This window comes from Notamacropus eugenii, chromosome 1, assembly GCF_028372415.1.
Source record: "Notamacropus eugenii isolate mMacEug1 chromosome 1, mMacEug1.pri_v2, whole genome shotgun sequence".
In the NCBI taxonomy this organism is placed as follows: Eukaryota; Metazoa; Chordata; class Mammalia; order Diprotodontia; family Macropodidae; genus Notamacropus; species Notamacropus eugenii.
The window spans coordinates 125,360,278-125,373,585 of NC_092872.1; the positions used below are offsets into that span (position 1 = coordinate 125,360,278).

General features: G+C 37.0%; 1 protein-coding gene across 2 annotated transcripts in view; it reads left to right on the forward strand.

Moving 5' to 3' along the window:
• APH1B (aph-1 homolog B, gamma-secretase subunit) overlaps window positions 1–13,308 on the forward strand; it is a 38,676-nt gene that overhangs the window by 9,969 nt on the left and 15,399 nt on the right. Inside the window, exon 4 of one of the 2 annotated variants that reach the window (XM_072613337.1) lies at window positions 3,021–3,143. The exons of the other annotated variant lie outside the window; for it this stretch is intronic. Coding sequence (XP_072469438.1) covers window positions 3,021–3,143 — 123 coding nt within the window. The remainder of the gene's footprint in view (window positions 1–3,020; window positions 3,144–13,308) is intronic. 2 annotated transcript variants of the gene reach the window in all.

Genomic DNA, 13,308 nt, shown 5'->3' on the forward strand with positions numbered 1-13,308 from the left:
AGGATTCCCTGTTCATTTATTTGATTATATGTCCACTGGATATGTAATACTGCCATTATATAGTTGAACCATTTTCCTATAAATTCTAGAAATCATTTTTGTCAGTCGCAGTTAATTATAAATCATCCACTAAAGTAAAAAAGCAGAACTGCAAAACTATGATTTTTACTTATTTTACAAGTAACCAGTTCAATAAACATTTACTAAGTAACTAATATGTGGAAGGCACTGTGCTAGGCTCTGCAGATACAAAGACAAAATAAAAGTAATCTTTTACCTCAAGGATCTTAGATGCTGTTGAAGGGATACTACATATTACACAGATTTAGTAAATACAAGATAACTTGAGGCAGGAGAGATCATTAACAAACAGATGACTCAGAAAAGGCTTCCCATAGGCTTTAATATCTGAGGTGACCCTTGAAAGAAGCTAAGGATTCTGAGAAGAGGGAGTATTATAACAGTAATGATGATGATTGCTCACATGTGTATAGTGCTTCAAGACATATAAAACACTTGCCTCAGAAAACCCTGTGGGCTAGATAGTGCAGTTCTTCTTATCTCCAATTTATAGATAAGGAAACTCAGTTTCAGAGAGGTTAAGTGACTTGCCCAAGATCACAAAAGCAGTGTCAAAGCTAGTCCTGGAACCCAAGGTTTTCAGACTCAAAGTACCTTCACTTTGATCAAACCTTTCTCTATTTCTGTCATCAGCATTTTTTAATTCTTAAGTGTAATGTGTCACTCATTAGATTTATTCCTCAATATTTTTATTATTGTACATCCAAAATATCTTGGATGTATCTTCTCACTACTCCCAACTATTCTGGTTCAGATCCTCATTAGTGTTTATGTGGACTGTCATAAAGAAGTGACTTGGAAAACAGGAGTGAGAGCACTTCATGATTGGGCTTCTCTAAAACCAAAAACTTGAACAAGAAATCAAAATAAAATTGCCCAGTACTAAAGAGAATCTACCCTGAAAAACCCTTAGAGTTAACACATCCAGAAATATCAGGATTATCCAGTCAAAAAGTACTACAAGCAGCCAAGAAGAGCCAGATCGTATGTACTAAGATATCCTAGTCAGAATTACATAGGACTACTCAACAAATATAAGAAAACAATACAATATAATATCTCAACACAAAAGAGTTTTGCACTCGAATAACTTATCCTGCCAAGTTGAACTTAATTCTAAAGAGGAAAAAATAGATCTTAGTCTCATAACCAGAAAATGTAATCTTTTAAGCAAAATTGCAGGAGGTGAGAGTCCTAGAAAGGTAAATATGTTTGAATAATTTAAAAGGTCTAAATAGTGATCAAATATATCCTTAAAGAGAGAAACAGTTTTTGTTCCTTCAGAAGTCCATGATCTCTAAGGGTCAATGAGAATACAGGCATTCCTAGGGCTTTTTTTTTTTTTTCAGTACCCTTAGGATTGAAAAAGTAGGAATTTCATTTTTCATATTTGGGGCACCACAAGAGAAGAGTATATGTGTCAAGTGAATAAGCATTTATTAATCACCTGCTATGTACCAGGCATTATGTTGGGGGACACAAAAAAAAGAGAGAAGAACAATCCCTGCAGTCAAGGAGCTCATAATCTAATGAGGAAGACAACATGCAAACAACTGTGTACTAACAAGGTATAGACAGGATAAACTGGAGATAATCTCACAAGGAAAGCCCTAGAATTAGGGTGATTTGGGAAAGGCTTCTTGCAGGTGGTATTTTAGGTGGGTTCTAAAGGAAGTGAAGGAAGCCAGGAGATAGAGATACGGAAAAAGGGAATTGCAGCCATGGGAATAGCCAGTGAAATTGCACACTTGGGAAATTATGAGGAATAACAAGGAAGTCACAGTATCACTGGATTCCAGAATAGAGGGATCACATAGAGGGAAGTAAAATATAAGAAGGTTAGAAAGATAGGAAGGGGCCAGGTTAGTAAAGACTTAAAAAGCCAGATGGAAGATTTTACATTTGGTCGTAGAGGTAATAGCAAGTCACTAGAGTTTATTGAGTGGAGGTAGGGAGGGGTCTTGGTCATGTCTGCACTTGAGGAAGGTGTATATTATTAAATGTACTTTTCCCCTTTGATAAACTGTTCCTTTATAATTATGTTGAAAAGATTTAGTCTGGTTTCATATTGATGTGAGTTTCTGTGGGGCTCATGCTGAAGATAATCCTGATTGAATCAATTTGAAGAAACAACTAAGTTATAGTATCAACCTTTCTTTAGGGGCCATTCCTTAAATCTAGGCACATCTGTCCTTCATTTCCAACCCTAAACTGTCAAAGTGTTTATGTAGAAACCTGTTTTAAAAAGTTAAAACCAACAGAAGTTTGTCTTTCCTGCTTTTTCTCCTTACTTTCTTATTCCTCCATTTTTCTTATCTTTTCCCTCTCATCAGTTTTTCTATTCAGTTCTTTTCTTTCTCTTCTCTGCCTTCTATCATTTAGTCAAGCATGTGCCTCTCAAAAATGTACTTTCTGACCCTGTCCTTTTTTACCCTTTTCCTTCTCAACAAAGCTTTGCTCCCCAGCTTATATTGTGTCCACTAAAATTTAGATATCTTGCAGGGTTATGAAAATATAGGATTATAGATTTAGAGCTAGACCATAAAGGTCACCGAGACCTGTAGTATCAGGGCCATTAAACCAAGGATCCTTATGGGTTTCATTTTGACTCAGAAAACCATATATTATCTGTGTTGTATTTTTATTTACTTTAAATATTTCCCATTTACATTTAATCTCACTTGGGCTGCACTCAGAAGTGTTGTGGACCACGTGTCCTCGTGTAGGTATTTGACTCCTTCGATCTCATCTAGCCTCCTTGTTTTTTATTTGAGGAAACTGATGCCCAGAGAGGTGAAGTGACTTGTCCAGTATCAGTAGGGTAGTAAGTGGCAGGCCTGAAAATTGAAATCAGGCCCTCTGCTCCAGATGTTGTCATCTTTCCTCTGTACCCTTGTACCTTTCATCAACAGTTAACTGCCTAAATTGTTTTCTTTCAGTGTCTGGCTTAGGTTTTGGAATCATGAGTGGAGTATTTTCCCTTGTTAATATCCTGTCTGATTCCTTGGGACCAGGAATAGTGGGTATACATGGAGATCCTCCTCAGTTCTTCCTTGCATCAGGTATGTGGTTCTAGCTGTTGATACTGGAGACTTTCTGTCTCTATCTTCAAACATAGGTTTTAGCTGTTTAAATCCCACATCTTTTCTTTAAGGCATTTCAGTCTCATACAAAAAAAGGAAAATTAGTGACTTGCTCTTAGAGTGAGTTAATGCTAGATCTGGGATAAGAATCCAAGACATCTTTTTTCCCCAGTGGCTTAGTAACTAAATGGTAACTTTATTTTAAGTGCTTTAGGATTCTCTGGTCTCAAATGGCTTGCATGCACTTAGTCTGCTATAGGTAGGGGATGTAGCTGTGGAATAATAGCAAGTAAGGGCTTCTATATGTAAAAAGAGAAAGAGAGTTTTTTGTGCCAGGCAAGGTGCTTCTTCTTTGTCCTTGGGCAAATAATTTAAAGTCTCTGAACTTTAGCATCTAAAAATAGTGATGATGATGTTCTTGTCTCCTGCAGAGGGCCATTGTGAGCAAGGCTTTTATAAAATTTTAAAGAACTGTATAGAGAAGAGGTTTTTTTTATTACGCCATACTCACAGCTTTGCTATGTTTTTAATTTTGGAAGTGAATATTGATAGGCGTTATACTTCCTTGGTTTTCAGTAGTTTCTCTTTATCTTCAAAATATTTTCCTGGGCTTTAATTACTTGGTGTTTTCAACTTTTTTCTGAGGTACATAGTGTTGAGTAGCAGTCAGACTTCTCTCCCTACACTTACAATATTGGAAGACGAAAGACTTACGGACATGAAACATTGCAAAATAGTAGAAGACATAGATTTACATTCTAGCTCTCTTATTAACTGTCTGTGCTTGACCTTGGACAAATCATTTTCCCTCTTTGAGCCTCATTTTTCTCATCTATAAAGTGATGAACCTTTGTGAGATGAACCTTCCCATTCTCTGTTCTGTGTTCCTATGTGTTAAAATGAAATAGAGGAGGATTATGGAATGAATTGTATTTTAACTTTCTTTTTCTTAATCTATTTTTATTAGTGTATTTTATTTTCATATCAGTTTCATTTATAAATAAACTTTACCCATTTCTTTTCCAACAAGCCATACCTTGTAACAAAGATTTAAAAGAAAAGCTGAAAAAAAAACCAGATCAGCAAGACCTTGACTGCATCTGATGGTAGATATCCGATACCCTCCTGCCCCATCTCTGCAAAGACAGGGTGGAGGTACATCTCTCAACTCTTTTCCAGAGTCACACTTGGCAATTATATTTTCAGTGTCACACGCTTTAAAATGTTATTTGTGGGCTATAATTGCTATATAATTGCTTTCATTCTTTTTTTTTGAAAAATTTCCCTTGAAATTGAATCTTTTGTTCCTCCAAATTAATCTTGTGATTACTTTGTTTGGCTCCAAAAAGTACCTTGGTAGCTTGATTGGTATAGTACTAAATTTATAAATGAATATAGAAAGTATTGTCATTTTAATTACATTGATAAAACCAAATTATGAGCAATGAATATCACTTCAATTATTTGCCATTCTTCATTCCTTTAGAGAATATTTTGGTATTCTAATTGTATGTCTACACTGTCTTGATAAATTAAATCCAAAATATCTTGTAGTTATTTTGAATAGGATTTTGCCTATTATTTCCTTCTTGATTTTGTTATTGCTACAAGGTAACACTGTTGACTGTAGATTATTTTTTATCTTTCTGCTTTACTTGTTTTCATTAAGTTTCTTTGCTCATTCACTGGAGTTTTTTAAGTGAACGTTCATGACATTAGCAAATAGAGACAAGTTTGTCTCTTCTTTACTAAAGTTTATGCTTTTAATTTCTTTTTCTAATCTTTTAGCTATCACTGGGATTTCTAGAATAATGTCAAGTAACTAGAGAAAGAAAATACTCTTGTATTCATTGAGAAAGCTATAGAGTTTAAGCATTGCAAATAATATTAGCATTAGGTTTTAAGTATGTACTGTATTAATACAAATGGACCTTCTGTGCTTTTGCCTTGTAGAGTTTTTAGCATAAATGAATGTAATATTTTTTCAAAGACATCTTGGTATAATTTTGTGGTTTTAGATGTTCATGTTTTGACATGATTCTGTTAATTGTTTTCTTCATGTTGATTCATCATTGCATCCCTGGTGTAAATCTAACTTAATATAGTGAATAGTTTCTTTGTATACATTGCCACAGTCAATTTGTTAGAATTTTGTTTAAAATTTTTGTATCTGTATCATTAGTGACACTGGACTATAATTCTCTTTCTTTTGTCTTTCCATGGGTTAGGTATTAGGACTGGAATTGTCTTATAAAAGGAGTTTGATAGAGTATTTTGTTATTCAATTTTTGAGAATAATTTGTATAGCTTAAGTGTAATTGCTCTTTATACATGCTGGAATTCATTCCCATATCTATCAGGACCAGCTTTTTATCCCATCTGGTAGTTCATTTGTTGTGATTTCAATTTATTTATCTTTTATTTTGATAATTTGACTTTCCTTCCTTGTCTTTTTGAGCAGATTAGCTGAAGGCTTACTGCTTTTGTTAATGTTTTTGAAGAATGAAGTTTTAGTTTTGTTTATTAGTTCTGTAGTCTTTTTTCTCCCATTTATGTATTTCTCCTCTGACTTTAGGATTTTCTCTTTCATGTTTATTTTGACAAATAAAATCTGTTGATTTTCTGCTTTTAAAAATGTATATTCAGTTAATGAATCCTCTTTTGCTGTTATGATAGTGTATATTTTCAGAGATAGTATATTTCCTCCTAGCCACTTGCTTATATTTATAGTTCTTTTTGGTCACTTGTTTTTTAATAGCAAGGTAGATTGAAAGGAAAAATTGTTTTCTCCTTGTTAGATGCCTGCAGTTTCCTGGAGGACATAGCCAAGTCCATAAAGGTGTTTTTTTCCCTTGGAATTATGAGTAACTAATTTGGAAAAACTTTGACTCAGGCAATTAATTAACCAACTTTTCATCCCTGCTCAAACCTCCCATGTCTTCTCTTCTCATATTGAATATTCAGATGAGAACCTTGCCTCATATTTCACAGAAAAAATTCAGGCAATTCAGGGAAATCTTCCTCTTATGCCCAGCTTCTCATCTCACATGAAGAAGTGACCTTTCTCCTTACCAAGGTCAACTCTTCTACATGCCAAATGTCATTTGAAACAAATATATAGAAGGAGAAAGTTCTATAAAAGTATTAATCATAGCCTCTTGACTAAAATAAGCTTCTTTCTTCTAGAGGACATGAAATTGTTGAACCACTTCAATCCATTTCTTTTAGTTTTTGATGTATGTAATTTTTTTTTAAATTTATTTATTTGACATTCATTTTAACAATTTTGAGTTCCAAATTTTCTCCCCTTTTGTCCCCTCCCCCCCAAACACCGAGCATTCTAATTGCCCCTATGACCAATCTGCTCTCTCTTCTATCATCCCTCTCTGCCCTTGTCTCCATCTTCTCTTTTGTCCTGTAGGGCCAGATAACTTTCTATACCCCTTTACCTGTATTTCTTATTTCCTACTGGCAAGAACATTACTCAACAGTTGTTCCTAACACTTTGAGTTTCAACTTCTTTACCTCCCTCCCTCCCCACCCCTTCCCCTTGGAAGGCAAGCAATTCAATATAGGCCAAATCTGTGTAGTTTTGCAAATGACCTCCACAATAGCTGTGCTGTATAAGACTAACTATATTTCCCTCCATCCTATCCTGTCCCCCACTACTTCCATTCTCTTTTGATCCTGTCCCTCCCCATGAGTGTCGACCTCAAATTGCTCTCTCCTCCCCATGCCCTCCCTTCCATCATCCCCCCCCACCGTGCTTATCCCCTTATCCCCCACTTTCCTGTATTGTAAGATAGGTTTTCATACCAAAATGAGTGTGCATTTTATTCCTTCCTTTAGTGGAATGTGATGAGAGTAGACTTCATGTTTTTCTCTCCCCTCCCCTCTTTATCCCTCCACTAATAAGTCTTTTGCTTGCCTCTTTTATGAGAGATAATTTGCCCCGTTCCATTTCTCCCTTTCTCCTCCCAATATATTTCTCTCTCACAGCTTGATTTCATTTTTTTAAGATATGATCCCATCCTCTTCAATTCACTCTGTGCACTCTGTCTCTATGTGTGTGTGCGTGTGTGCATGTGTGTGTGTGTGTAATCCCACCCAGTACCCAGATACTGAAAAGTTTCAGGAGTTACAAATATTGTCTTTCCATGTGGGAATGTAAACAGTTCAACTTTAGTAAGTCCCTTATGACTTCTCTTTGCTGTTCACCTTTTCATGCTTCTCTTCATTCTTGTGTTTGAAAGTCAAATTTTCTTTTCAGCTCTGGTCTTTTCATCAAGAGTGCTTGAAAGTCCTGTATTTCATTGAAAGACCAATTTTTCCCCTGAAGTATTATGCTCAGTTTTGCTGGGTAGGTGATTCTTGGTTTTAGTCCTAGTTCCTTTGACTTCTGGAATATCCTATTCCATGCCCTTCGATCCCTTAATGTAGAAGCTGCTAGATCTTGTGTTATCCTGATTGTATTTCCACAATACTTGAATTGTTTCTTTCTAGCTGCTTGCAATATTTTCTCCTTGACCTGGGAACTCTGGAATTTGGGCACAATGTTCCTAGGAGTTTCTCTTTTTGGATCTCTTTCAGGTGGTGTTCTGTGAATTCCTTGAATATTTATTTTGCCCTCTGGTTCTAGAATCTCAGGGCAGTTTTCCTTGATAATTTCATGAAAGATGATGTCTAGGCTCTTTTTCTCATCATGGCTTTCAGGTAGGCCCATAATTTTTAAATTGTCTCTCCTGGATCTATTTTCCAGGTCAGTTGTTTTTCCAATGAGATATTTCACATTGTCTTCCATTTTTTTCATTCTTTTGGTTTTGTTTTGTGATTGGTTTCTCATAAAGTCATTAGCCTCCATCTGTTCCATTCTAATTTTGAAAGAACTATTTTCTTCAGTGAGCTTTTGAATCTCCTTTTCCATTTGGCTAATTCTGCTTTTGAAAGCATTCTTCTCCTCATTGGCTTTTTGAACCTCTTTTGCCAATTGAGTTAGCCTATTTTACAAGGTGTTATTTTCTTCAGCATTTTTTTGGGTCTCCTTTAGCAGAGTGCTGACCTGCTGTTCATGCTTTGACTGCATGTCTCTCATTTCTATTCCCAGCTTTTCCTCCACCTCTCTAACTTGATTTTCAAAATCCTTTTTGAGCTCTTCCATGGCCTGAGCCCATTGAGTGGGCTGGGGTACAGAAGCCTTGATTTCTGTGTCTTTGCCTGATGGTAAGCATTGTTCTTCCTCATCAGAAAGGAAGGGAGGAAATGCCTGTTCACCAAGAAAGTAACCTTCTATAGTCTTATTTCTTTTCCCTTTTCTGGGCATTTTCCCAGCCAGTGACTTGACCTCTGAATATTCTCCTCACACCCACCTCGCCTCCTGATCCTCCCAGCCACCGCTTGGGGTCTGAGATTCAAATGCTGCTTCCCAGCCTCAGGGCTTTTGGTGGGGGCAGGGCTGCTATTCAGTGTGAGATTAAGTTCAGGTGCTCAGGTAGGGGCAGGGCCGCCTCTCGGGCTCAGTTCCCTCCTGGGCTTTATGCAGAGACCTGCAACAATGGATCCAGGCTCCTGCCTGCTTGGGGAGCACTGGTCTGCCGCTGCCTCAGCTGCTGCCTCCTGAGGGGGCCTGAGTTATGGGGGCACCCCACTCCCCTCTTGACCCGCCAAAGAGACCCTCTCTCCGACCCTCGTCACCTGTGGGTGGAGGGACCCGCGTGGCCACTGGAGATCCCGTCCCTGAAGCCCGCTCAGATCTGCTCCTCTCCGTGCCATGGCCGCGGCAGGGCTGGGCTGGGCTCCGCGTCTGCAGCGCGAAGGACCTTTTGTGAGAGGTTTGCAGGTCCCTCTGGAACAGAAATCTCCTTTGCTCCACTGTGCTGTGGCCTCTACTACTCCAGAATTCACCGTGAGTTCCTTTTTACTGATGTTCTATGGGTTGTGGGTTTGGAGCTATGTGTATGTGCGTCTTTCTACTCTGCCATCTTGGCTCCGCCCCATGTATGTAATTTTTAATATAGCTGTACTTGCTCTTGGCCTAATAGATAACTTAATAGATAACCAGACAGGACTATTCAGCAATTTTCCCATGAATGGAAAAATTTTGCTATAACAGTAGTCAGTTGAGCTAGTGATCCATGCTGTCATGCTTTGTTATGTTTGTGGTAGTTCCTGGTGGCACTATACAAGAAATTATCTTCCCAACAATCCATAACTAAGTATTAACAAAAATTAGGGATTTTAAAAAATTCTAATTTGATGTTGGAGATTTTGTTTCTTTTTTAATCAAGGTTCACATATAACGTACATATACTTGTATTTTACTTACGTGTAATAGTAATAAATAATTAGAGTTTGGTTCATTTGTCCCAACTTATAAATTAAATATCATCTTTGGTGGTTACTTCCAATTTTTTACCTTGGTAGTTATAATCAGTGGTTATTCTATCTAACTTTTTTCTTTAAATTTTATTTTTTGCTGCTAAATGATACTTTCTTAATGAAACAACATTTTCTAATGCCATCTTCTTTCACTAGATGGTGCTGACTTACTTTAGAAAGTCAGGCATTTTTTGTCATTTTAAATCTTGCTCTTGAAAAACAGTAAAAGTGTTTTTAAAATATACAGCTCATGATATTTTTAGAACTTATTTTTAATCTGCGTAAAATTTAAGGCCAGCATTTTAAATAAAATATTTTTGATTAATAGATCATGAATAAACAATGTATTTTTCATCTTGTGTTATTGAAAGTGTATCTACAAAGAACGAAAGTGCCACAACAGTTTCTTAATAGTTTGCTAAATTTAGCTGTTAGATCATCTTAAAAAAAAAATGGGAGTGGGGAGTGTTAAGCTTTCTTTTTTTTTAAATTAGTTTATTTATTTTTAGTTTTCAACATTCATTTCCACAAGATTTGGAGTTCCAAATTTTCTCCCCATCTCTCCTCTCCCCCCACCCCAAAACACCATGCATTCTGATTACCCCTTTCCCCAATCTGCTATCCCTTCTATCACACCTCTTCCTTCCCTTATCCCCATCTTGTCTCTTTTCTGTAAGGCAAGATAGATGTCTATACTTCATTACTTGTATTTCTTATTTCCCAGTTGCATGCAAAAACAATTCTTAACATTCATTCCTAAACCTTTGAGTTCCAACTTCTCTCCCTTCCTCCCTCCCCACCCATCCCTACTGAGAAGGCACACAATTCGATATAGGCTATATATGTGTACTTTTGCTAAAGACTTCCATAGTAGTCATGTTGTGAAAGACTACCTGTATTTCCTTCCATCCTGCCCTGCCCTCATTTAGTCTGTCCTCTCTTTTGACCTTGTCTCTCCCCAAAAGCGCTGACTTCTAATTACTCCCTCCTCCTATTTGCCCTCTCTCCTATCATCCCCCCTACTTATCCCTTTCTCCCCTACTTTCCTGTAGTGTAAAGACAGATTGTCATACCAAATTGAGTGTGCATGTTATTCCCTCTTTAAGCCAAATGTGATGAGAGTAAGCTTCACTTTTTCCCTCTTACCTCCCCGCTTTTCCCTTCCATTGAAAAAACTTTTTCTTGCCTCTTTTATGAGGGATAATTTGTCCCATTCCATTTCTCCCTTTCTCCTCCCAATATATTCTTCTCTCACCCCTTAATTTTATTTTTTTAGATATCATTCCTTCTTATTCAACTCACCCTGTGCCCTCTGTCTATGTATGTGTGCACCATGTGTGTATGTGTATAAACCCTCCAACTACCCAAATACTAAGAAAAGTTTCAAGAGTTACAAATGTTATCTTTCCGTGTAGGAATGTAAACAGTTCAACTTTAGTAAGTCTCTTATGATTCTCTTTCCTGTTTACCTTTTCATGCTTCTCTTGTTTGTTGTGTTTGAAAGTCACATTTTCTATTCAGCTCTGGTTTTTTCGTCAAGAATGCTTGAAAGTCCTCTATTTCATTGAATGACTATTTTTTCCCCTGTACTCAGTTTTGCTGGGTAGGTGATTCTTGGTTTTAATCCTAGTTCTTTTGACTTCTGGAATATCATATTCCAAGCCCTTCAGTCCCTTAATGTAGAAGCTGCTCTTTCTTGTGTTACCCTGATTGTATTTCTACAATACTTAAAATGTTTCTTTCTGGCTGTTTGCAATATTTTCTCCTTGACCTGGGAACTCTGGAATTTGACTACAATATTCCTAGGAGTTTTTCTTTTTGGATCTCTTTCAGGTGATGATCTGTGGATTTTTTCAATATTTATTTTACCCTCTGGTTCTAGAATATCAGGGCAGTTTTCCTTGATAATTTCATGAGAAATGATGTCTAGACTCTTTTTTTTTTGATCATGGCTTTCAGGTAGTCCCATAATTTTTAAATTGTCTCTCCTGGATCTATTTCCTGGATCTATTGTCTTTCCTGGATCTATTGTCTCTCCTGGATCTGTTTTTCCAGTGAGATGTTTCACATTGTCTTCTATCTTTTCTTTCTTTTAGTTTTGTTTTGCAATTTCTTGGTTTCTCATAAAGCTATTAGCTTCCATCTGCTCCATTCTAATTTTTAGAGAACTATTTTCTTCAGTGAGCTTTTGAACCTCCTTTTCCATCTGACCCATTCTGCTTTTTAAAGCATTCTTCTCCTCATTGACTTTTTGGACCTCTTTTGCCACTTGGCTTAGTCTATTTTTAACGGTGTTATTTTCTTCAGCATTTTTTGGGTCTCCTTTAGCAAGCTGTTGACTCACTCTTTCATGATTTTCTTATATTGCTCCCATTTCTTTTCCCAATTTTTCCTCCGCCTCTCTTACTTGATTTTGAAAATCCTTTTTGAACTCTTCCATGACCTGAAACCATTGCATATTTATTTTGGATGTTTTGGATGCAAAAGCCTTGACTTTTATGTCCTCTAAGAAAATACCTGTTCATCAAGAAAGTAACCTTCTGTAGTCTTATTTTTTTTCCCTTTTTTGGCTGTTCTCCCAGCCAGTTACTTGAATTTCTGAGTCTATTTTCAAGTGGAGGGCATACTCTAGAGACCTGTAAGTTCGCAGTTCCTCCAAGGTGGCACAATCAAGAGTACTCTGGTCTGAGAGCAACCACAAGTAAAATTCCCTCTCCAGAGCCTCCAGCAGCTCCACCAGGCTAGTGCTCCTCCTCACCCCAGGACTGCCACTCAGGCCTGAGACCCAGATCAACTGCTCGATTCCCCTAGGGTCTTTAGCCCAAGAGCTCCAAAAATTGGATGCTGCAGTGGCTGCTGGGAGCTGGAACTAGGGCCAGACTGCATTCCCTTCTCACTCAGATGAAAGAGCTTTCTCACTGACCTTTGAAGCTGTCTTTGGCATTTGTGGGTTGAGAAATCTGAGAACTGCTGCTGCTACCCATGATTCTGCATGCTGAAGCCTTCTCTGGTCCTGTCCATGTCTGTGTTGTGCTCCACTCCAAGCCAGGTGCTATAAACCTTTCCTGTCAGCCTTCCAGACTGTCTTGGGCTGGAGATCTCTTTCCCTCTGTTGTTTTGTGGCTTTTGCTGCTCTCAAATTTGTTTAGAGTCATTTTTTACAGGTATTTTATGGGCTATGGGCGGAGAGCTTCTGTAGGTCTATCCTTCTACTCTACCATCTTGACTCCACCCCCAGGAGTGTTAAGCTTTGAAAAATAATTTTAAAATCTCACAAATCTACAAATACAAGCTAGCTAATTCTTCTTGAAGCCTTGGTAGAATAACACGATAGTTCCAGTTAGATTTGTTGGAAATGTTCCTTGGACTAAACAAATACTACAATATATTTTTTGGGTTTTAAGGTCAGAAGAATGTTCCTAATAGTTTATTCAAAATTATAAAGGAAAGGAGTCTGTCACTTTGAATTTCTTCCCCATTTTATTGGTCATGTATCTGAATCATATTCTGTAGAAAGACATTGTAGCTAGAATTTTACAAAATAAGCATAGAGCCTCATTTAATTTATAATATTAGATTTTTTTTGAAACTGTGAGTATTCCTGGAGTCAAACTTTAAAATGATTTTTTATTGTATGCAGCATATTTATTGTGTTTATTTTTTGTATTCAATGTAAAGAGGATTCATTAATCTATGTCTATTTTAAAGTTTGATTTAATTGTTATTTATGAAGATAGTATCAATTTTAGCCACAATGTTTATAAGCTCT